Source organism: Stylophora pistillata, chromosome 6, assembly GCF_964205215.1.
Source record: "Stylophora pistillata chromosome 6, jaStyPist1.2, whole genome shotgun sequence".
NCBI lineage: Eukaryota > Metazoa > Cnidaria > Anthozoa > Scleractinia > Pocilloporidae > Stylophora > Stylophora pistillata.
Window position 1 is genome coordinate 783825 of NC_142524.1, and position 22012 is coordinate 805836.

At 39.4% G+C, this 22012-nt stretch overlaps 2 protein-coding genes across 3 annotated transcripts; one reads left to right on the top strand and one right to left on the bottom strand.

Annotated features, from left to right (window-relative positions):
* The first annotated feature begins 168 nt into the window (after positions 1-168).
* LOC111342813 (kinesin-like protein KIF6) lies at positions 169-19472 on the top strand. 2 transcript variants are annotated; one of them, XM_088762779.1, is made up of 27 exons: positions 174-369; positions 1043-1152; positions 1909-1983; positions 2238-2280; positions 2909-3013; positions 3942-4051; positions 4794-4876; positions 5162-5208; positions 5838-5956; positions 6068-6155; positions 6702-6781; positions 7689-7752; positions 8323-8409; positions 8873-8976; positions 9074-9179; positions 9378-9427; positions 9874-9974; positions 14607-14824; positions 15378-15453; positions 16241-16340; positions 16499-16554; positions 16676-16726; positions 16856-16940; positions 17242-17377; positions 17718-18049; positions 18456-18571; positions 19098-19472. In XM_088762779.1, the coding sequence occupies exons 1-27, from the start codon at positions 310-312 to the stop codon at positions 19106-19108; spliced, it is 2613 nt and encodes an 870-aa protein (XP_088618905.1). In that variant the 5' UTR covers positions 174-309; the 3' UTR covers positions 19109-19472. The 2 variants fall into 2 exon arrangements, with proteins under 2 accessions (XP_088618906.1, XP_088618905.1); XM_088762780.1 differs by lacking the exons at positions 14607-14824; positions 15378-15453; positions 16241-16340; ... (5 more) ...; positions 18456-18571; positions 19098-19472 and adding an exon at positions 11012-12235 and having other exon boundaries at positions 169-369; positions 9874-10002.
* Positions 19473-19813: 341 nt separating this feature from the next.
* On the bottom strand, positions 19814-21884 carry LOC111342830 (uncharacterized). Its single transcript, XM_022949951.2, is given in 3 exon segments — positions 19814-20063; positions 20065-20956; positions 21383-21884. Coding segments are annotated over 3 exon segments (1173 nt in total). The 5' UTR covers positions 21414-21884.
* Positions 21885-22012: the final 128 nt, after the last annotated feature.

Genomic DNA, 22012 nt, shown 5'->3' on the forward strand with positions numbered 1-22012 from the left:
CCAAACTACCCTTCCAGTTTGTGGGAATCATTGCGGTCTCGTTGCGTGACATCATTGCGTCTCAAGCACTTCTTGCGACAACAATTTTAAAAGCAGCGGTACCCAATTCAAGAGTATGCTACACCACGTTAGCTCATACATGACATATTTATAACTTTCGTTCCCAATCCTTTGTGATTAGCCTCTTATAAACTTTCTCATTTTCCTCGACAACCAAGGCAACGAGAGAGAGATTACAAATTGACTTGGATAACACAGTGCATTTGACACTCCTGTGAGTATATAAGTCACTTCATATCGTCATGAAGGATGGTGAAGCAAGGAATCCAGATTTATGCCAGAGCAAAGCCGACAAAGCAAAAAACAGGGGTAACTTAATTAGCTTGTGCTGATAATAAATTATCATGACTACTGGCGGTCAGTTGTATGTAGATCTATTTTAAACAAGATTTGATATTTTGTTTCCAGTAAAAAGATAATCATTCGATAAACCTGTAATGAAAAATGAGAAAGGGTTAAAATCGTTCAGGTAATTTGGGAGGAAATCTGAAATAGTTCTAAATTAGAAAGTAAAATTTACAACAGGTTGAAAAACCGTTGTACGCAGATAGTTTTTTGCTACGATACTAATTATAAGCTTACCTCCAGCTTTTCAAAAACAGATCTATTACTATTTATACATAAATGAATAATTGTTGAGAAACTTTTAATGTCCAATCCATTCGCGAAGGGTTAAAAATTACAACTCTAACTTTGAAACTATCACAATTTGTGTTTAAAGTAGTTTACGTACTTTTACAGAATCGTTTTTCTCTGAATTTTGTTGAATTATTTAAATTAGTTTATTTGGTTCTTGACTAATGTGGTTTAAACAACATTTTTTTGGATCCAAAACATCTGGTTTTTCTTTGACTTTAATGGATTATTTCCCGCTTACCCACTGAAGTGAAATTTAACCAGCAGACGTCACCTGGCATGTCGCCGATGTCTTTGAGATATTAATTCTTTTTCTAGGACTAAAAATAATTTTTCTGCTCTTTAGCTTTATGAAATTTTTGAAGATGAGAGTGGAAATTCTTCTATTTCCTTCACTGTTCCTAAAGACCTAGCTGATGGCTACATAAACAACAAGAGAGAAGTTTATAAATTTAGGTTTGTGATTAATTAATTTAAGGAATTGGTGGCTGATCTACCTGTTGAGTTGGTGATATTTAAAACAAACAAAACTCAATTTGATACAGTGCTGCTTGAGAAAGGAGGTCCAAGATAGGGACACCCAAAATTGTGTTTTAAAGTCTCTTTTGGGGTCAAGTCACTTAATGCTTTTTGTCAGTATCCATTTTCCACAAACAGCTTCACACAGGCAAGTATATTGCAGCAAATCTTTGATAGGAGTAACTGAATTAAAAAAAGAAAACATTTATTTTCGGTTTAAGCACGTGAGAGTTTTAGGGATTTGTATAAGTGAGAGCCTTACGGCACAGCTGGACAGAAAAGGGTTTTAAGTCAGTTAGAAAACAAAGATAAGAAAGGCAACCGAGGCAATGAGAGAATATATATTCTCAAGTTTGAAGTGAGTCTCCAACTTCATACCTTTTATAGTCTCAATTGCCTTTCTGGTCTTTGTTTTCTCACTGCGTGGAGACAATTTTTCAGCAGCCTTTGTATCACTTAGATATAAGTTTTATGGGGTCATGATCAACTGCTTTGAAATTGAGAACTTTGGCTTTTTAAAATGGTAAAACAAAAATTGCAGTATATTATTTGACATTATTTTTCATAGTTTCAAAGATCTCGTCATAGTTGAGCTTATTATTTGTATTGCTCTACAATATTCGATATTGTTGGTATTTAAGTTTCTAATATGATTTATTAAACTTTTGTTTCTGTCAAAAAAAAAAACAAAAGATTCAATAAAGTCTTTGATCAAGACTGCAAGCAAGATGAGGTTTTTGAAGAAGTTGCGCAAGGAGTTATAGACAAGTAGGTGTACATTTGATGAAAGAATATCCCAGTCTTAAACTTGCTTATGCTGGATAACACAGCAGAATGTCCATTTTTACAGAGACAGAGAAAACTACAGTCATACAGGCTGAAATTAATTATGTTCTTTTGCTAATAAAAATGGATTATCAAGAATATTGTTAAGTCAGTTTACAACTACAAGCTGTTTGTAAGTTAGAGCCATCTGTAAATGTCTTATTTCTGCTAAGATGGTGTTGACTTTTCTCTTTCAGTGTCTTGACTGGTTACAATGGAACAATCTTTGCATATGGTCAGGTACACAGACCCTCAAAAATTACAAGCACATTGTATCTTTGCTGTACTAACCCTTAGAGTTTATTTCTAGACTAGCCACTTAACTTATTTTCAAATTAAAAGTATGGCGTGTACTATTTACAAAGTATGTGATTTCAAACTAATATTATAATAATAATCAAGTTGTTTTCCTTAAGTTTTCTGGATATCTACAATGTTTGGATGTGCTTTTACAGTGTGCTGAATATTAAATCAATCTAATGGTTAGCTCAATTGATAGAGTGCTCAACTGTTGTGTGGGAGGTCGAGGGTTTGAGCCCTGGCCGGACCAACACTCAGGGTCTTAAAATAATTGAGAAGAATTTGCTACCTTTCTATGACATCAAGAAGTGGTTAGATAATTGTAGTCTTCTCGGATAAGAACGAATAAATGGAGGTCCCGTCTCCTGCAGGGTTGGGGGTAGGAGACGTTAATTTCCCACACACAAGATTACTGTGTGATGGATGTCCTCCCCTGGGGTGATATGGGTGGGTGTTTTAAAGGGCCACTAGGGAGAATACTTTCAAAAGTAATTGATGTCACCCTCTTAAAATAAAGGTTTTTATTATTATTATTATTATTATTATTATTACTATTTTGTGCCTGTAGACAGGATCTGGTAAGACATTTACAATCACAGGAGGTGCTGAGCGCTATGTTGATAGAGGATTAATTCCAAGGTCCCTTTCTTACATCTTTGAGTATTTCGAGAAGGTCGGTAACTTTGTTTGTTGTTTGGTAATGTTACCATTATTTTATTGATAATTCTTTATGGCAAATTCCTCTCTATCCTTTCAAATTTCTTTGAATTTTAAATAAACTACTGCAATAAACTACTATACAAACTTTTTCAGATACAATGAAATATATGAAGTTCATATATTTTGAACTGCGGTATTAGATACATATGATGCACGATCCACGCAGTAGATAGCGTTATTTAAGCAATAGCATAAATCAGACCTGAAAAAAATCCGGATCGTGCATCATATGTATCTAATACTGCAGTTCAAAATATATGAACTTCACATATTTCATTGTATCTGATTTATCACTTTCACTGGTTTAATACGAATCAACTCCACGGCCTGCTCCCAGTTGGCTTGTTAACTCAATTAGTAGAGCGCTGCACTAGTATCGCAGAGGTCAGTGGTTCGAATCCCGTACAGGCCTGATTTTTTTCAGGTCTGGTTTCGCTATTACTTAAATAGCGCTATCTACGGCGTGGATCGTGCATCATATATATCTAATACCGCAGTTCAAAATATATAAACTTCATATATTTCATTGTATCTGATTTATCACTTTCACGGGTTTATTACGAATCAAGTTAACGGCTTGCTCCCAGTTGGCTTGTTAGCTCAATTGGTAGAGCGCTGCACTAGTATCACAGAGGTCAGTGGTTCGAATCCCGTACAGGCCTGATTTTTTTCAGGTCTGATTTTCGCTATTGCTTAAATAGCACTATCTACTGCGTGGATCGTGCATCATATGTATGCAAACTTTTTATATTCTACCTGGAATTTGATGCACATGCTGCTTTTTTGGTCCATTAGAATTCAGAATTGTCATGTTGTGTACTACTGACAATGCAAACTATCCATCATGTACTAACAGGCATTTTTCTAAATTTTGTCACCAGCATCCAGGCACAGTCTTCACTGCCCATATTTCTTATCTTGAGATCTACAATGAAAGTGGGTATGATCTTTTGGACCCCAAACATGAGGCTTGCAGGCTGGAAGATTTACCGTGAGTGAGAGTGTATTATTTCAAAATATACAATGTATGCAAAGTCCTGGGCCATTTGTAATGGCTGGCTGATGGCTGAATGGTTTTCAGAGTTTTGGCAACTTTTTAAATGTTGAATCCATCAAGCTGATTTCGCTTTGGCAAATTTGATTAAGATTCCCCGGAATCATCAAATCCATGAACATTTTTTGCATTTCTGGACATAGGTAAAAAAAAATAAGGCAATGTCACTTGCCATTAATAGTTCTTTTAGGGTGAATAAACTGAAAAAATGTTGTTTTTTCTCTTTTGATATATTAATAATAATGATAATAATAATAATAACAATAATAATAATAATAATAATAATAATAATAATAATAAAGGTTTATTAGCATTCCAAAAATGAATTGGCTCTTCTATGCTAAAATTACTAACATTCTAATTAAGATTTAAATTATAAACAAGCTTAAAGGCCTGAGATTCATGTTTCTAATCTCTTTCCAGCATTATTAAAAAGATTATGATGTCAAATTACTCTTAAAGGACCGAGTCCTATTTTTTGCTTAGTAGGCAAATAATCTTTTGATTTTTGCCTTAATAATGAGAATTTGGTATCAAATGAAACAAATTCCCTCAGTTAATATTTTCTAAATTCTTATCATCTTTCTGCTTGGGAATTTTTTGATATTGCAAAAAATTCATTTTTGATCATTTCTTGGAGTGAACCAGGTTGACTGGCAGGCTTTCCTCTTCTCTACAGCAAAGTGAACTTATTTGAAGACAGCGACAATAATGTCCATCTCAAGAATCTTTCCTTACACCAAGCAAGCAATGAAGAGGAAGGTGAGATAAAGTGTTTAGGTGCAGTGTACACCCTCAAGTAGCAAGCTTCTTGTAAACTGATATGACTGATATTTCCAAAACAATGACAGTGTGTACACTGTATCACAGACCTTCATGTATAGGTGGATAAAGACGCTCAATTAAGTTAGTGCCTAAAGCACCGCAGATGGGCAGCGGGGTTGAAGAATTTCGTGACTCTCCGTATACATGTAGTTCTAAGTAAACTGCCTTGCGCGTGTCTGTGTTTTAGCTGTAATGACTAATAATAGCTTTACCTTTTTTTAGCTCTCAATCTATTGTTTCTTGGGGACACAAATAGGATGATAGCTGAGGTGAGTCTTTGCACTCTGAGGCAGTGTTCTGAAGGTGCCACAGAGGAAAAGTTAGTGTTTTCATTTAAACTGTCAGATAGCGTGAAAATGATGCGCGGGCACGGACTCCCCATATGGCCTTTGTGGTCGCGTCGCATTATCGCCTTCAGATTATATTTTTGCTCTCACAAGCGTGTCGTAAGGGAGTTTATCTGTATTCTCATTAGAACATACACTGTTCTGCACACTGTATTGTCCCATTTTATAGATTCTCTAGTTGTTTCAATCGAGAACGTGCACAAGAATCTTCATATTCTCGGATCATCTTCTCAGTCAGATAGTCGATTCTTTAAAAAAAAAATACTGTTTGTCCTTTTCCTCAATCATATCATTCCAAATCCCACGGCTGTGACCTCTGATTCCGCGCCTTTTTTTAGACACTTTATCGCTTATGTGGTATACCCCGTTACTACCCAGTATTACGGTTGAGTCATTAAGTCGTCTCTCTTTACAAACTTCCTGCCATTATCACTGAATGAAAGCTTCGGCATTGCCTGATTTTACCATTTACAACCTTTTCATCTGACCATTTTTGGTTATTTAAAGTTTGTTTTCAACGTAACCTTTGAATCCTTGCTTTCCATCCGCAGACACCCATGAATCAAGCGTCCACCAGATCACATTGTATTTTCACGATCCACATCTCCACCCGTGACCCTGAGTCAGCGACCATCAGACGAGCTAAGCTGCACTTGGTTGACCTTGCAGGGTAAACGGACGATATGAAATGTTATTGTAGCTGTAGCTCTGAAACATTTTAAGGAGCAGGCGATCCCCTGTTCATTTGTTTATTTATGTGTCTATTGTCTTTTACGTACAGGTCTGAGAGAGTTGGCAAGACAAATGTCGGGGGAACCCTGCTAACAGAAGCCAAGTATATCAATTTGTCGCTTCACTACCTTGAACAGGTGAATTTACCACAGATTTTTGAAAAGATGTGAATGTTGGAATTAATGGCGAATACAGAAAGGATGAAACAAACAAGCGATCGATCGAACGAACGTTCGCCACGCTTATTGGTTTTTTTTTTCCAATAATAATAATATGTGAAGGTGTAGTCTGATCGTCCGAGTGAGTGTAGTCCTGAGAAGGACTGTTGTCGGTGGTAGTGACTGACGTTTCGACAACCTGTGCGGAAGTCTTGACTCTGATGATGACTTCCGCACAGGTTGTCGAAACGTCAGTCACTACCACCGACAACAGTCCTTCTCAGGACTACACTCACCCGGACGATCAGACTACACCTTCACATGTTACCCCCGGGTTCAAACCATTTACTGCAATAATAATAATAATTAGAATAATAATATAACATTTCTAAAGCACCCTATTTTAGAGCTCTAAGGCGCTTTACATGAAAATGTTGATGTGTCGCAACGCGTGAATAAAAATCGTTCGTGCGTGCATGGAATAATCTCTATATTTTATTTCAATTTATCCTGTTGTTTTCCCAGGTGATAGTGGCATTATCAGAGAAGTCAAGAAGCCACATTCCATACAGAAACTCTATGATGACCTCAGTTCTTAGAGACAGGTAAACCTTTTTTGAAAAAATTGAAGTAGCTTGAGCACAATTTTTAATGAGGGATGAAAGTAACCCAGCTCTGCACTGATGCACTGATTTTCTTTACCGAACTCATTCAAAATATATGACCTTCATATATTTATTCTATCTCATTTATCACTTTCACGGGTTTATTACGAACCAACTTAACGGCCTGCTCCCAGTTGGCTTGTTAGCTCAATTGGTAGAGCGCTGCACTAGTATCGCAGAGGTCAGTGGTTCGAGTACAGGCCTGATTTTTTTCAGGTCTGATTTTCGCTATTGCATAAATAGCGCTATCTACTGCGAGGATCGTGCATCATACGTATCTAATACCGCAGTTCAAAATATTATGAACTTCATATATTTATTCTACCTCATTTATCACTTTCACGGGTTTATTACGAACCAACTTAACGGCCTGCTCCCAGTTGGCTTGTGAGCTCAATTGGTAGAGCGCTGCACTAGTATCGCAGAGGTCAGTGGTTCGAGTCCCGTACAGGCCTGATTTTTTTCAGGTCTGATTTTCGCTATTGCATAAATAGCGCTATCTACTGCGAGGATCGTGCATCATACGTATCTAATACCGCAGTTCAAAATATATGATCTTCATATATTTATTCTATCTCATTTATCACTTTCACGGGTTTATTACGAACCAACTTAACGGCCTGCTCCCAGTTGGCTTGTGAGCTCAATTGGTAGAGCGCTGCACTAGTATCGCAGAGGTCAGTGGTTCGAGTCCCGTACGGGCCTGATTTTTTTCAGGTCTAATTTTCGGTATTGCATAACTAGAGCTATCTACTGCGAGGATCGTGCATCATACGTATCATTTAATTGTCATGATATTTTTAGGTCAATCTTAGAGCTTAAATGTTTATTTTTGTTTCTATTTTAGTCTTGGAGGGAACTGTATGACGTCCATGATAGCAACTTGCTCCCTTGATAGGAAAAACTTAGATGTAAGTTGCACTATTATCATCGTCGTCCTTAAAAATCTGTTATCTGGAAAGTACTATAGCATTGTTTCATTGCAGCGCCAATGTTGTGTCGCTGAGAAACGAAACAAGAGGAAAGCATCATAATTTGTGTCATTTAATTCAAGACAGTAACAATGCACCAATGCTAACTGGCGCTGTCGGCATTCAAAAGATTTGAGAGAAGGGGGAAGTTTGAGCGAGCTTAGAGCGCGACGAGTGCACGATGAGCGCTCCACGAATACTTAACGAGAACACGACGAGAGCTCGACAAGAGCACGACGCGATATCGGCAATTGCGTCGAATTGCGATTGTTGGGATGCACACATTGGTGCTTTACGAACTACCTAGGAAATAATGGAGCCATTCGTTGTCTATTGATTTGTTTTAGCTGACTGTCATATTAATTCCGAGCACTGATAACATCTTTTTCTACCTAAAGACTTCTCAAAGAGCTTTGTTTGAACGGCTTGTCTGTTTCATTGATTACTGCTGAATTCAACTGCAGTGTAGATATGAAAATGAATTAAGATTACTTCGTTGGTGCTCCCCAGGAATCCATTTCAACTTGTAGATTTGCTCAGCGAGTGGCCATGATCAAGAATGATGTGCTTCTCAACGAGGAGATTGATCCTAAACTGGTCAGTGAAATCACTGCATTGTTAATGGAGGAGGATAGTGACTCACTTAATTGAACGAAATTTGTATCGGTGCGACTTCTTTGCTACGAACTTCGACTTGAACCAGGTCCATATCATTTTCTGAGGTTTCAAAGAGGTATAATAGGCGAACGTACTTGAAATAAGACAATGTCTTACTGTAAGAACGAGAATTATATAAAAATTTGTAATCAGTTGGTTTTAGCTCACTACGCCTTGTAATTTTGTCCAAAAACCTTCCACTTTCCTTTCAACCAATCAGTTGCAAAAACTTATCGATATTGGTTTATCACGCTGTCCTCAGTGTGCTTGATTGATGAGCTTTGAGTTGCCTTGTTTCTTTTCCAGTTGTGAATACTTCGGTTGGGACTGACGAATTAAGTCATTCTGCTAAAAGTGCTCTATATAGACCTTAGTACTCTTTGCTTTGTCATCATACTTTAAGCTAATTGCGCAACTCAAGGCGGAAGTGCAGAGACTAAAAGATGAACTTGCGATGTCCACGGGACAAGAATATACTGGCGAGCTAACGGAAGATGAACTGGATAGGTACTGATTGTATTTTTGTTCTCAAATCATCATCAACGTTTATTTACGTTTAAAGTGGTAGCGATATGATGAAGCTAGTAAATTGGTTTCCCTTTAGACTGCGCAGAATGGTGAAGAGTTACATCGAGGATTCTGATCCAGAATCATTCCTCAGTGTTGGAGCTGACATGAGAAAGATCAACTACTGCTTCCAGCTACTCAAAGTAAGTCATCAGAGGGTCCTATGAGCTCAGTCCAGTCAATGTTTAGCAAATATATATACCCCGTTTGCAGTTGGGACTCTTGTGGACCATTGGACTGGTGTATCAAAAGTGTTTGGTTAAACGAAGTAGCATGATTATGGAGGTTCCTTTGTACCGACTGCCGTTCACAATATTTTTTATTTTATGCACTTCTCGTAGAGTCACGTATTGGAGAAGAGCAAGAAGAACCCGTCTCCTCCCCTACAAAGGTAAGCTCCTCTCAATGTGTTTTGGGTTTCTTAATAATAGCCCATTTCTGATTTATCATTGGCCTCTTTTTCAAAACGAGTGCTGGTGCTCATTAGTTCTTTCATATGATTATAAGTTTTCAGTCACATGCAAATTAAACTCATTTTGGAACGAATGGTTGATCACCAAGCCTCGTTTTTAAATAGAGGCCAAAGGTAATTCGGAAATGGCCTATTGCATTCCTGAATACGCTATATAATGTTCTCCCGATCAGTGCTCTCCACTGGAGTAAACTGGTATTTAGACGAGCCGTCGGTGGCTCAAGTGCTAGTCAACTCTCCAAGTCGCTTTTTGATGTAGAAATCAGGAAGGCTTTGGTGGTATGATTATGTTCAGCATAATCTTTCTCACTAAACTTTAGTGAGAAGGATTTTGTTTTCTTTGTCTTTCGTTTTTTTACTCTTAGGACTCCAGCAATCGATGGCGTCTTCGATAGCAGTTACTTAGGCAACCATACTGAAGTGAACAAACTTAAGGAGCTCATTCGACAGCGAGATAATGAGATCAATATCCTTTATCATCGGTTTGAAAAGAGGTATTGGTATAACAGCTGGTTATGTTGTGGCTGTATGAACTGGCTTACACGCGGCTATGTCTTGTTAGGCTCCTAGAGGAATGCTCTATGATGTTTTGTTTGAGTTTGGCTCTTTCTGCCACGCGCAAAATTACTCTTAATTTAGAGTTATCACAAAATATTAGTTCGATAAGATAGAAGAGCATGTTTACGAGTAAACCGTGAAGACATAATTTATCTAATGTTGTATAGTTTTAAGATTGTACTTGGTGATTTTCTGCAGTTTTTTGGTTTTTCATAGCGGAAAAACGTTCAATGTTGCATACTGTTATCGATGAGAACAAAATATGTCTTGCCTTACCCTTTGATTTTCTGTTCATCAGTTGGGAAATGTGCATAGGCTCCCTTGGGTTATCAAACAAATTTTACCCTGGGTACATGGTCAAGGAAAAGAGCGATTAGAATAAATAGAATTAGTGATTATTGTTAAACATACTTAGTAATTATTGTTACGTAAAGTGCACAGAGCGATGCAAACGATGAATATATACGGTAACTGAACGTTGATGATATTGAATGTTTTAGAGAAAGCTTAAACGCGTAAGAAAAGTCTAGAATTCTGCTTTATTTTAACTTGTGATAACCGCATAACTTTCTGTTTACTTACGATCTCCGAAAGCGATAAACTTTACGCACTGCAATTCATAATTATTAAGCACAAGTTTTGTTTTAATGTTAGGTGAAGTGTAACAATAGACAATAAACTTCTAATCAACTAATTCAAATGGTTCCTTGCTCCGTAGCGACATCAGTAAAGTGCTATGCTCTTGATCGAATTCTTTAAATAAATTTAAACCTGTGGCCGAGGTACTGAAAAAGTTGCAGGATCGTAAAAGGGCTGCGTTGCTTATGAATTCTTACGTTAAAGCCAGTATTTGCAGATCTTCGGTAATACAGCGGTCAACTAGCACCTCAAGTAAACAGCATGTATTGTTGCTAAAACTAACTATTAAAAACCTGTGTCTCTAAGGCTGAACTGGGAAACTACTGGCCTGACTAGCCGCGTCGCGTTGTTCGCAAGCGCGACTGTGGAGAGATTCACAAACCTGTTTAAACTGGATGAACTAGATGAGAGTTTAGAGTTGACTGGGGAAGAGCACCGCCCATGCCTCACGAACACGCACGAGGAAGAAGATGCGCTTATCGGACAGATGGATCGAGAGGCGACTCTCACACTCGGAAAATTGTCGGCCGATGTGGAGAATTTTACGCTGAAAGAACTGAAGCAGATTCACAGGCGTTCACGAGTGGCTATCGAGGCTGGAATGACAAATAACTTGCATGTTCACAAGCATATTATCAAATTGTTGGAAAGTCATGTCGTGTTTGACTCGGAACGGCATCAGATGCGGCTGTTGGATATCGCTCGAAAACAAGTGATGACAGGTTACAAAACAGCGTTAGAGCGCTGTTCCACTTCTCACGATAGGCTTAGGGACGCCGAGAAACAAAGATTACAAGCTGAGGAGGATTATATCGAAGCTGTGATGGAATTGAATCGAGCTGAACAAGAGAAAAAGAAAGTTATAGCTGTGATTGAAACCCAACAAGGTGGCGGGAGTAGAAGGAGAACGACTTCTATGTAAACGGAGTAAAAGTTTATGGTAACGCGGTATCTGTTTCGAGATTGTCTACTTTGTGCAACCTTTGGTATTGTTCATTGCTTTCAAAAGAGGACGTGAGCGCACTGGAATCCGGTTTAGGAGTCAACAACTGCTGCAAAGTCATTGAGAGTGCGTGGCTCCACAGTCTTTACAGAGAGCAATTTTACAAAGAGCGAGGCAAACCAGTCCTTAGAATTGAAGCCTTATTCGCAGGAGAGCCTTTCTATTCTAAAGCATACCCAAAAATGAAACACTTTAAAAGATTTAATGTCAGTACGACAGGTTTTCATCCGCTTAAATCACTGTTCGCCCTAAATTATTGCCACGAGAGAGAATTGAACAAACCTGTATTGAGGCGGTTTTGAATTGTAGATGAAACGTGATTGTGTCGGATTTCGTGGCTGCTGAAAAGTTTCTTTTCTATAAACAAAAATGCAACTCAAAAATAAGTGTATTTTCTGGTGAATTCAACAAGAGTTTGCAAAAGGTAACACGACTCAAGGAACTTCATTAAGAAAGGCGAATAAATGAACATAACAATTTGTAAGAAAACTATTATTTTAAAATTAAAAAGAAAATGATAAAGTGTATCTATTGAAATATTCATGAGCCCGCGAAAAAAAGTTCAATTAAAACATCTCTAACTTAAAGTTATACACCTTAAACTTAAAGGTAACGGTGCTGATCAAGAATAATATCTGGTACTGGTCTGGTGGTTGTGTTTTTAAGAGCAGCGAAGTCAAAATGACCAGTTTGACTCATCGCGATCGGAATAAAAAGGCGGGAAAATGTTACAGGGAGCTAGTGAGAACCTAATGTAAACAACAAGTGTGTGACCTCACGCGCCGACTTGGTCGCCCGCGTTTTCGCGCGCTTGGAGCAGTTTGCTTGAGTTTCCATTGGCTGCTTGTGGCGTTTGCCTCTATTCTGGTTGGTCGTTGTGTTTAAATTTAGCTTGGTATTGGTTGCACGACTTTCACCCCGAGACGCTCTCTTGAGGGAGATTTAACCAAGTGTATTTGAACAAAACCAAGTGCCCAGACATATATAAACGTAGCAAAGCATACGATATTCCACTCCAAGGTGTCAACCATGACAGGTGCCTTTTGAAAACTAGGAAGCCCTGACAATAAATTATTTAATATGAGATAGCTGCGTTTTATTTAGGTGGTGTTCTCGATTTTATTGAACGATTTCAGTCGAAGAAAGTTGACAAGATATGTTGTTAAATCTAGATGGAAAGGGTGCTCATGGGGAAACGATAGGGCTTTTCCCTATTGGTGAGAGATCGAAACGCCAAACTGAAAGTGTATATTTCTTTCTCTTCTCTTCTAGCGCATCGTGAGCTATTTTTCAGTTGATCTCTTGTTTCCTGTATCTGTTTGCTTGACAATGTGTTTCTCTTTCGGTGATAATTCAGCGTTTAAACTACTTTAACTTGATTGCATCGTAAACTCAACACATTCTCTCACTTTTGATAGCTCGGTCCTCACTCAAAGCACGATATTTAGTGGAGCGTATAAATTACTTTTTGAACAAGTTGTTTTGAACCAAGTCTAAAGTTAACATAACGGCCAATCAGAAGGAAGTTTAATTTACAAGAAACCAATGAAAACTCATAGGGAATACAGGTGACTGGTGACATGCACGAGTAAAAGCGAGTTGAAGTTGCGGTTGATTTTACTTCAGCATCTGATTGGTTGAGGTGTTACGTTTTGACCAATTACTCTCGGAGATGTTCAAACAAACAAACAAACCAAAGGTTACATGAACCACTAAAGCATAAAGATTCTGACGAGGGCCTTGGGATGAAAATGCTCTGGCAGTAAATATGCTGGTACCAGCTAATCACCCGGTACTGAATTTACAAGTCATTTCCACGATTGAGTAGCTACCCATCTGGTGATACAAGTAGCGTTGTAAAGAGTAGTACTGGATTTAGTTACAGTTCTTGAACAGTGTAACAATAACAACGTGGATTTATAGCTTCGATGCTTCAGTAGTTGTTTTTGTCTTGTGATTTTGGTGCGTCCGCGTCGAGGCAATGTAAAATTTTAGAGAAGCGCTTTAATATAAAAAAAACAACAACAAAAGCAAAAACGAAATTAATGCAGACTGTGACTGACATTTTGGTTCTGACGTATTGCAACTTTTGGTTTGACGTGTGTCCCAAATTCTCAAATCTTCAGCCTTGATGTCAAACATTGCTCTAACGTGCGATTTTTTTCTACTTTAAGTAGAAACAGCTAATCATACCATTATATCATAGAGAAAGCGCTAAAATTGTCTTTCTTTCATCTCTTGACGTTCAGTTTTTAGTGTTCCCTACGTGATGTTGTACACTGTATTTTTCTTCTCAACGTGACAATTTGTTTGTGTGTGTGTGTGTGTGTGTGTGTGTGTTTTTTTTTTTAATTGGGTTCCGGATTCGACAACTAGCGCGATGACGAATTCAATCCCGTTGTAGATAAGTGCGACAAAAGTTGACTTTTGCTGGCCGGAAAAACTCAAACCGTCCGACTAAAATCGCCACCTCTCTGTTCACACTTATTTTTGCATTAACTTCCCCTTTTTGAAAGAAGTGCAAAGTTGTTCTTCTAGTGATAGTGCCTAAAAGTTCTCACAAAGTCAACTGCAGGATTATTGTTGGGGAGGGGAGGGTAGTGTTTTGATTAGATTGTGTTCATTATTCCCCTACAATAGATATAGTGTTAAGTTAAATGGCTGGAAATCTTTCTACGTAGTAGTTTGCAAAAGGAACTGCTTTACAGAAAACACATTCTCAACTCGCCGAGACTTTCATGGTCGCCATTCGTCGTGCACAATGTTATAGTCAAGTTGCCTTTTTTAGTTAATACATTTATGTGGCAAGTTTATTTTCTTAATAACTTTTGACGGTCTCCTTTTGGTGTTATATGTCACTCTGATTTAAAAAGAGATGTTGACTTAACTACTGTTCAGATATCTTAGTGGGCATGCTGAAGAAGGAGAAGAAGCGCACGGCTGAGTTAGAGAAGCAAGGAGGGGGCCGACTCTTGGACGGTACAAGCGCGGCACCGGATGGGATCAGGCGGAGCGCTAGTCAGCCGCAAAGTGACGACTCAGAGAATGAATTGTCGAATATGAGAGCAGCGAGCAGAACACGTGTGAGAGACAGGCCGTCGTCTGATACCATTGAGGTGCATTTGAATAATTCTTTTCTACCTAGCCATTAAAAATTGTTGAGTGGTCGCATATTAGCGTATGATTTTAGTCGAAGTATTCAAACTTGTTAATTAGAGGACTCTGCTTGTAGACGAACATGATGAGACGGCCGTGAAGGAGGTATTTCTTGTCAAAAGTTCATCCACCGTCGACCAATCAAAACCGTCGGGTAGCTTTACAGAGAACTGTAAGGTTTCTCTTTTATGAGATGGTTCCTGAGTTTCCGAAGGTCTGAGTTAAGGCCCTATTGCGCACTTTTCTCGATTACTATTCCTCTGAACGAAATCCAAGGTTTATCCCGTGTTTCGTTCCACCAGAAACTTGTTTGGATTTCAACCATTGTAGGTTACTTTCCAGTCAGCGTCTGTCGTTGTTGTAGATTAGTAGCAATCCTCTGCTTTTCTTGGAACAATTAGAACTCGATGGGCACTGGGGAGAAAATGAGGAAAACGCGGCACTGCCTCGCGAGTTTGCGGGTGCGATTTCCGCGGGTAGTTACTGCGTGTTTTTATTCTCGGTTCCTTTTAGAATCGTCAGCATCCTCAAGCACCTGTTGATGATTCAACCAATCACAGACCTCCATCTGCTTACAGAAGGAGACTTGGTGGGTGAAACAACTAAAGCTTCGTTTATGTTGCAATGAGTCCTGATTCAACATTGAGTTAACCCCGGCCTATCAAGCATGTGCACTGATCCGCACTACTATAGATAAGCAACTCATTTGAAACAAAACAGAAAGTGAACCCTTAAACACACGGCCTTCAAAATTGAGGCAAAACTACAAATTACTGAAAGTACAGGTATCGTAGTGAAGCCGGGTTTCAAAGCATCTGCTGTTATAGGTTTGATAGAAAAACTATTCTTTGCGCCTGACAAGTTTGAGATTTCCGATGTGTAAATGTTTTCTGCGCATTAGTCATCCAGGGTTGCCACGGTCATGGAAGAGTCAGGGAAAAACAAAAATGTTTCAAGGTCAGGGAAAAGTCAGGGAATTTTGCAAAAAGTCAGGGAAAATCTTAGTTCTCGTCAAAGTCAGTGAAAAGTCAGGGAATTTTGTTTTGAGGGTTCCACAAAGGTTTGTGAAGTAGTCGATCGAGTGTAGCAAATCGGATAGAAAGCTTAAAGGCGATGAAGAAATGTAAAAGTGGATTTGGCTTGTTTGATAATTAATTTAATTCAAGGTCAGTGAAAAAGGTTTTGAGGTCAGTGAAAAGTCAGGGAAAACTAAAGGAATTTTTGGGTTCTAATGAGTGGCAACCGTGTCATCCTCTCCTGCATTCTACCCCTTTATCCCTAACACTCTTAAGAGTACGTTTCCCGCAGACTCCTTTTCCTCGGCCAAAACGGCGAAGGCTGTTTCATTTACTGTAATATTTTGTCCTACATACTAGATGAGATGTCTGTTGGGCGAAAAGAAGCTTTTGAAACGTTCCGCCGAGACTATCCTTACAACGGCACGATAGAGGAAAATAAACAAACACTCAATCAAAGGTTTGTGTCTTAGACTGATCTTTACTGTTTTCTCCCTTAACGTCTCTAAAGTTTTTTAGTAGACAGCTGTGGAGAATCTTGCACCTGATCATTTCGGCGACTACACAGTCAGGATGAACACAAGAAATAGGGACCTTTGAATGCGTCTATTTTATTAGGTACGCAGAGGCCAAAAGACTTGGAGAGCAAGTGAATTCTTCACGACAAAAGATCAGTAAGTGGATCGACTATCACTGTTCATCCATATGTCACGCAGTCGTCTACCTTGTTTTTGTGACTTATGAGCTCTTTTAGCGAGTGGTTATCTTTAGAGCGACTTTACTTCTTAATTTCAGATTCTATCAAAACGCAAATCGAGCAACAAAGAGTTCGCCGATCGATGCAAGGTATTGTCTCAGTTGATGTATTTTCCAAGACCTACGAGTGTTCATAGGCACACCACAGGTGTCTGACTCTCTTCTTCAAACGCCTTTGCGTCAATGATCTGAAAAAGCTATTTTTTTGTTCACTAAAAGGGTTTGTTAACGGTACTGAAGGAATGGAAGATGTGGATCCTGCAGAAAAGAGCCTGAGGCAAGCCATTGAGGAAGAGAAAGCGAAGTAAGGAAATGGCGTGGAATTAGTTGGTATCCCAAAGCCTTACGTTCTTCATTGAGTTTGAGTCTTGCTAGTGACCCCTGTAAACCTATTGAATTCAAAATTTCGTGTGAAGTGTCTCGCTGAAAACTGGTGACAGAATATCCTTGTAAAACTTGCACGTTGGATTAAAAATAGCTAGTAAAGATCTGCTGAGCGCGTGAACTTAAATAAACAGCATTAGGAAAGATTTTTGGCAGTTACAGAATAAACAAGCCTTCTCGTACTTGGACTGAATTTGTGTTTGCCTTTTTAAACTCTTAAGATATAAGGACAGTTTCACTCGTCTTCGATCCCTGAAAACTGAGATCGAGCATCTTCAACATTTGCTGGAGAAAGCCAAAGTCAAAATGCAGAAAGATTTCGAAATATGGTGGGCAGAACAAGCGGCTTTCAACCAGGTTTGTTTTAATTTATAATTCCTACTTTGTTTAGATCGATCTATTCGGCGATTCTTCCCTCCTAACTGTTAACTTCCTGAAACATTATGGAGCTTTGATCTTTAAAACACCCACACACCTCAAAAACTGCCCCTACCACCTCTCATTTAGAGCTGTAATAAGATGCTACGGTTTACAGTACAAACCATATCAAAACACCATTATGGTTCCGTTGGAATGTTTGGGTGCTGAGTGGAGGTTTTTGAAAGAACCTCATTCCAGCTGCTTTGTGTGTGATATACAGATCATTTGTGTTTATCTAACTCCATTTATATTTACAAACCAAAACCTTACCTATTAGCCACCCGATGAAGTCCGAGCAGCATGGAAGACTCCTCCGATATCGCCCGTCAGACCTCCATCCGCTTCTCGAAGACGTGATCCAGATCCGGGTGGCACGTCGAATCCCCGAGGAGATGAATCATCTCGCAATGCAAGACCCGCGAAATTCGTTTCCAAGTTGCGAGCTGAGGCACAGCTGGCGGCTATAGGAGCCGTGTCATCATCTGTCAGTCGGCCCCCAGATCACCCCTCAAACTCAGACAGTGGCCTCAGTAGCTGGAATCCATCCGCAGCGACTTTTCAAGCGGCGGAGGAGTCGAGCATAGGCTACGTTAGACGAAGTAAATCAGGGTATGGAGCCACTTGATAGGCGTTGATCGTAAATTGTATATAATAACTTACATTTACGTGATCTCACATGCATAGAACGATACTCTTGTAGCTAAAGAAACAATACCAACAGTTGACAGTTTTCCTTGCAGTTATATTTGGTCAAGTTACTTGTGAAGATGCAGGATGAATTTCTCCCTTGATTTTCGTTTCTTTTTTATTATTCTTGGGAAATATTTACACGGAATTGATGTCTTGCGGTTCAGTGATTGGGCAAACCCAGGGCAGCCGCTATTGTGAGCCCATGCCTTGTGGTTACGTTATCTTTGCATTGCTTTATAGGTTTAGTTGATTTCTGCCTTTGTTTCGTAACGTAACATTGCAAAATGACGTCTCATTTGGCTACAATCCTTTTTACTTTCCGCAGTTCGACAAGTGATGTAAGTTCAAGTTCAGGATCAGTAAAGCTAACTGGTGATACCAGAGCTGATGCCGACATCTTGGCTTTCATAAAAGCCAGGCAAAACCTTCTACAGCAAAGAGGTATGTTGGATTACATTCGAAACAGTTTGCAAGTGGTCTAAAAAGGATTCTGTTGTTTAGCTGTTCAAGAGGCCTGTTGTAGGTTTGGGCCCGGAATCAGGGAGAGACTTCAACCTAGCTATCATAGCTAAAAGGTAAAAGCTAACCGGAAGACGTGCTCTTCAGTCCCCCATTGGGTGTTTGATTTCAATGTGTTGTATCATTCCACTCAGCACGCAGAACAAAGGGAGGGGGGGTGGGTAGGAGTGGATTTAGACAATAAGAGAGGTAAGAGCTCTGGAGATTCAACAGAGTTGTTCCTGAGTGTTATTCCATGCACTACATCACAAAAGGACAAATTGCAGTACATCAAGTTAGCATATTATAGGGCTTTGTAATTACTAAGTAGGATCTCTCTCAAAGGAAACCTGAGAAAATGGAGGGCTGTGTAAAGGATGTTCTTCCATAGATTATTCCTCGTATTCAATACCCAGTCAAATCATACTTCCTATCTCAACGCCACTAACCAACATTCTCTTTATTGTAGGGCATCCCTAGCAAAGGAATAATACATCATTTGAGCATAGGAACTACGTTCACTGGATTGATCTCACCCACCACCCAAGGCATCTTACAACAGAGCTGAAAGAAAGTCAACGATAAAGAAATGGCATTTTCCATTTCATTGCCTGGTAACTACGGCAAGACTGCTTTGAGTCGTCATTCTGCTGTCCTAAAATCAGACAGTCTGGAGATGAGAAAGAGGCAAAGAACGTTAAGTAATTATTGAAATCCTATAAACCTTAAAATCACTGCGCCAACTTCTGTTTGTACAAAAATAGTGAAAAACGAGAACAAATTGGCCCCAGAAATTATAAACTGCACCATTTTGTTAAAAATTAAAAATGACCTTCAGATTTGACTTTTGTGTTTCATTGGTTAATATCTAAATGTTTATAGACATGTTGATTTGCTCCTAGTCAAAAGGAAGTTACGCTACATAGACCTTAAAGAGACTGTTGTTTTTCTTCAAATCGCTCCTCATAATTATCAGTCATTAAATTGACAGGAACTTTACTGTACCAGACAAGTTAAATAAAAAAGTATTCCTAAACAAAATTACATAGGATTTTGATAATTTCTTTTCTATTTTTTTTCTTTTTACACTAGTGTTAAAAGTTTCTTTGTTTTAGTTCCTTGAGGAGTCACCTGACCTGTATATAATTTCTGTCACCAGCTTTGTGGTCATGTGACAGTATGATCTCACGCCACACCATAACACTTGAGTTTACCCAATGTATGAAATGCTTCTTCATGTGATTGATCTACGTCTCCGATTCTGATTTCTGTTACCGGGAGAACAGACTTATCTGTTAATATTCCGCTGTCCTCTCTCCTGCCGGCGTCTCTACCGCCCCCTTCGTAGCAATTACACTTCTGCCCATTAGAACACGAGTTTGTCAGTCCGCATGCGCACGTCATGTCATATCCTGTAGCTCCTCCCCAGTAGTTCACGTGCTCCGTCACGTGACACCCACCAGGCATAGCCCTTATCAAGAAACCCAACGTCATTATTGCATTCATACTTGATAAATTATTGTTCACAGTTTTGTGAGGCTCTAGTTAGTGCTGTCAGCTGAGCAGTGCCCACCCCAGTGTAACGCACGTCTTTACTATAACATCCTTTGGGCTGACATAAATTGGGGCCAACGTGAGTTCTCCTCTCACTGTAGTAACTGATGACCGTCACGCCAACACCACCCTTGTCACTCATGTCACAGTACACATTGAAGGGTGTCACGCCTCCATCACTATCAGGGTCAATCGTATAAGTGCCTGAAAGGGTTCCTCTAATGTACCTCTTTATTTCGCTGCAAGAGCTCCAGGTTAGCTTTCGAACTTCGAGCACAGTACATGCTGTAACGGAGCGATGAAAATGTCTCGCACAGCAAGTGTAGGATCCTGCATCATTCGGTAAAACGTTTTTAAGAAGAAGGGAGCCATTGGAATAAAGGATATGACCTGAAGGAAGAATTTGACCTTTCCGCTGCCACATGATTTCTCGTGCTCCCTGTGCTGAACAAGTCAGTAATACATCATCAGACATGTTTGCTGTGTGTTTTATGAAAGGAGGTGAAGTTAATTTAAGTTGTTCCATTACCGTAACTTGTGCGAATGTATAGTCCTCGTTTAGAATGTTCTTTGCAGAGCAAATGTAATCTCCACCGTCTGCCTTTGTCAAGTTGGTTATTTCCAGTTTTCCCTTCAGAACTCTCGACCTCCCCTTCGATAACTTACCGACGGCTTTTCGCCAAGATACCGTTGGTGTCGGATGACCAGCAGCTTGGCAGACCAGACTCACTCTGCTCCCTACTTCAACAGGTTTTTGAATGATCGATGCACCAACTATGATTAAAACGAATTGTACAAAAACAAGTAAGTAAGAGGTTCATATGCGGAGTGGAACATGAGATCGATCCTAGTTCTTGTTGACAGTCTTGTAATTGTTCGAATTATTTAATTCTACCTTTATTTGGAGCCTCTCGAAATAGATCGGCCATAAGTGAACAATTATTTCCATAGCTAAAACTCCCTCTGTGTTGGAGATACTCTTAGCTCGAACAGAATATGTTTTCGTGTCGTTGACAAATAAAATCATAGTTTTAGTACTTCGTAACAATCAAAGGGCCTTTCTCTGAATGCAGCATTGAGAGGAAACATCTGAATTTTCCTGTCTCTTTTATTCCATGTTCATTTATTAGATTTTATTGGAATGCTGGATATTATATCTCCAATTAATTATATGGCTGTTAGAAAAAAAATATTTCCCACCTTGAACTGATAAAGTAGCCAATGAGGCCATCACTCCAAAAATATTTCTAGCCACACATGTATACTCCCCGTTGTCTTCGGATGTCACGTCTGTAATGTTAAGCTCGCCACTCGATGAAACAACGCGTTTGTCCGCTGGAAGACTGGAATTATTTTTTAACCACGTGACTTTGGGCTGTGGATACCCATCAGCCTTACATCAAAACGTGGCTGTATCAGTCTCGTTCACCACCATGGAGATGGGAGGTGCTACAATTGATGGGGCTGAGATAGCCCGACCAAGATCTCCCTCAGCTCTTGGAGGGCCCATAGGTCCGGGAGGTCCCCGCACTCCTTGGGGGCCCGGGTTTCCTTTAGGGCCTCTGTGACCAGGCCTCCCTCGCCTTCCCCTGATGCCTTTGGGGCACTGCACTTTGCAGGCCAAGCTGTTCGTAGCAATTCGTACGTCTCTTCTCATCACTTTACTATCGATGGAGACGCTGTCATTCGCAAAACTCTTGTTTATGTTTCGCACGTTGCGTTTGAAGCGGGTTTGAATTTCTGCAAGAGATTTTACAAACCATTTCATAGATTGCTATCAGAGGCTGAAACTAAGCCATAACTTACAATTTTTAGAGCTTAAAAGAGTTG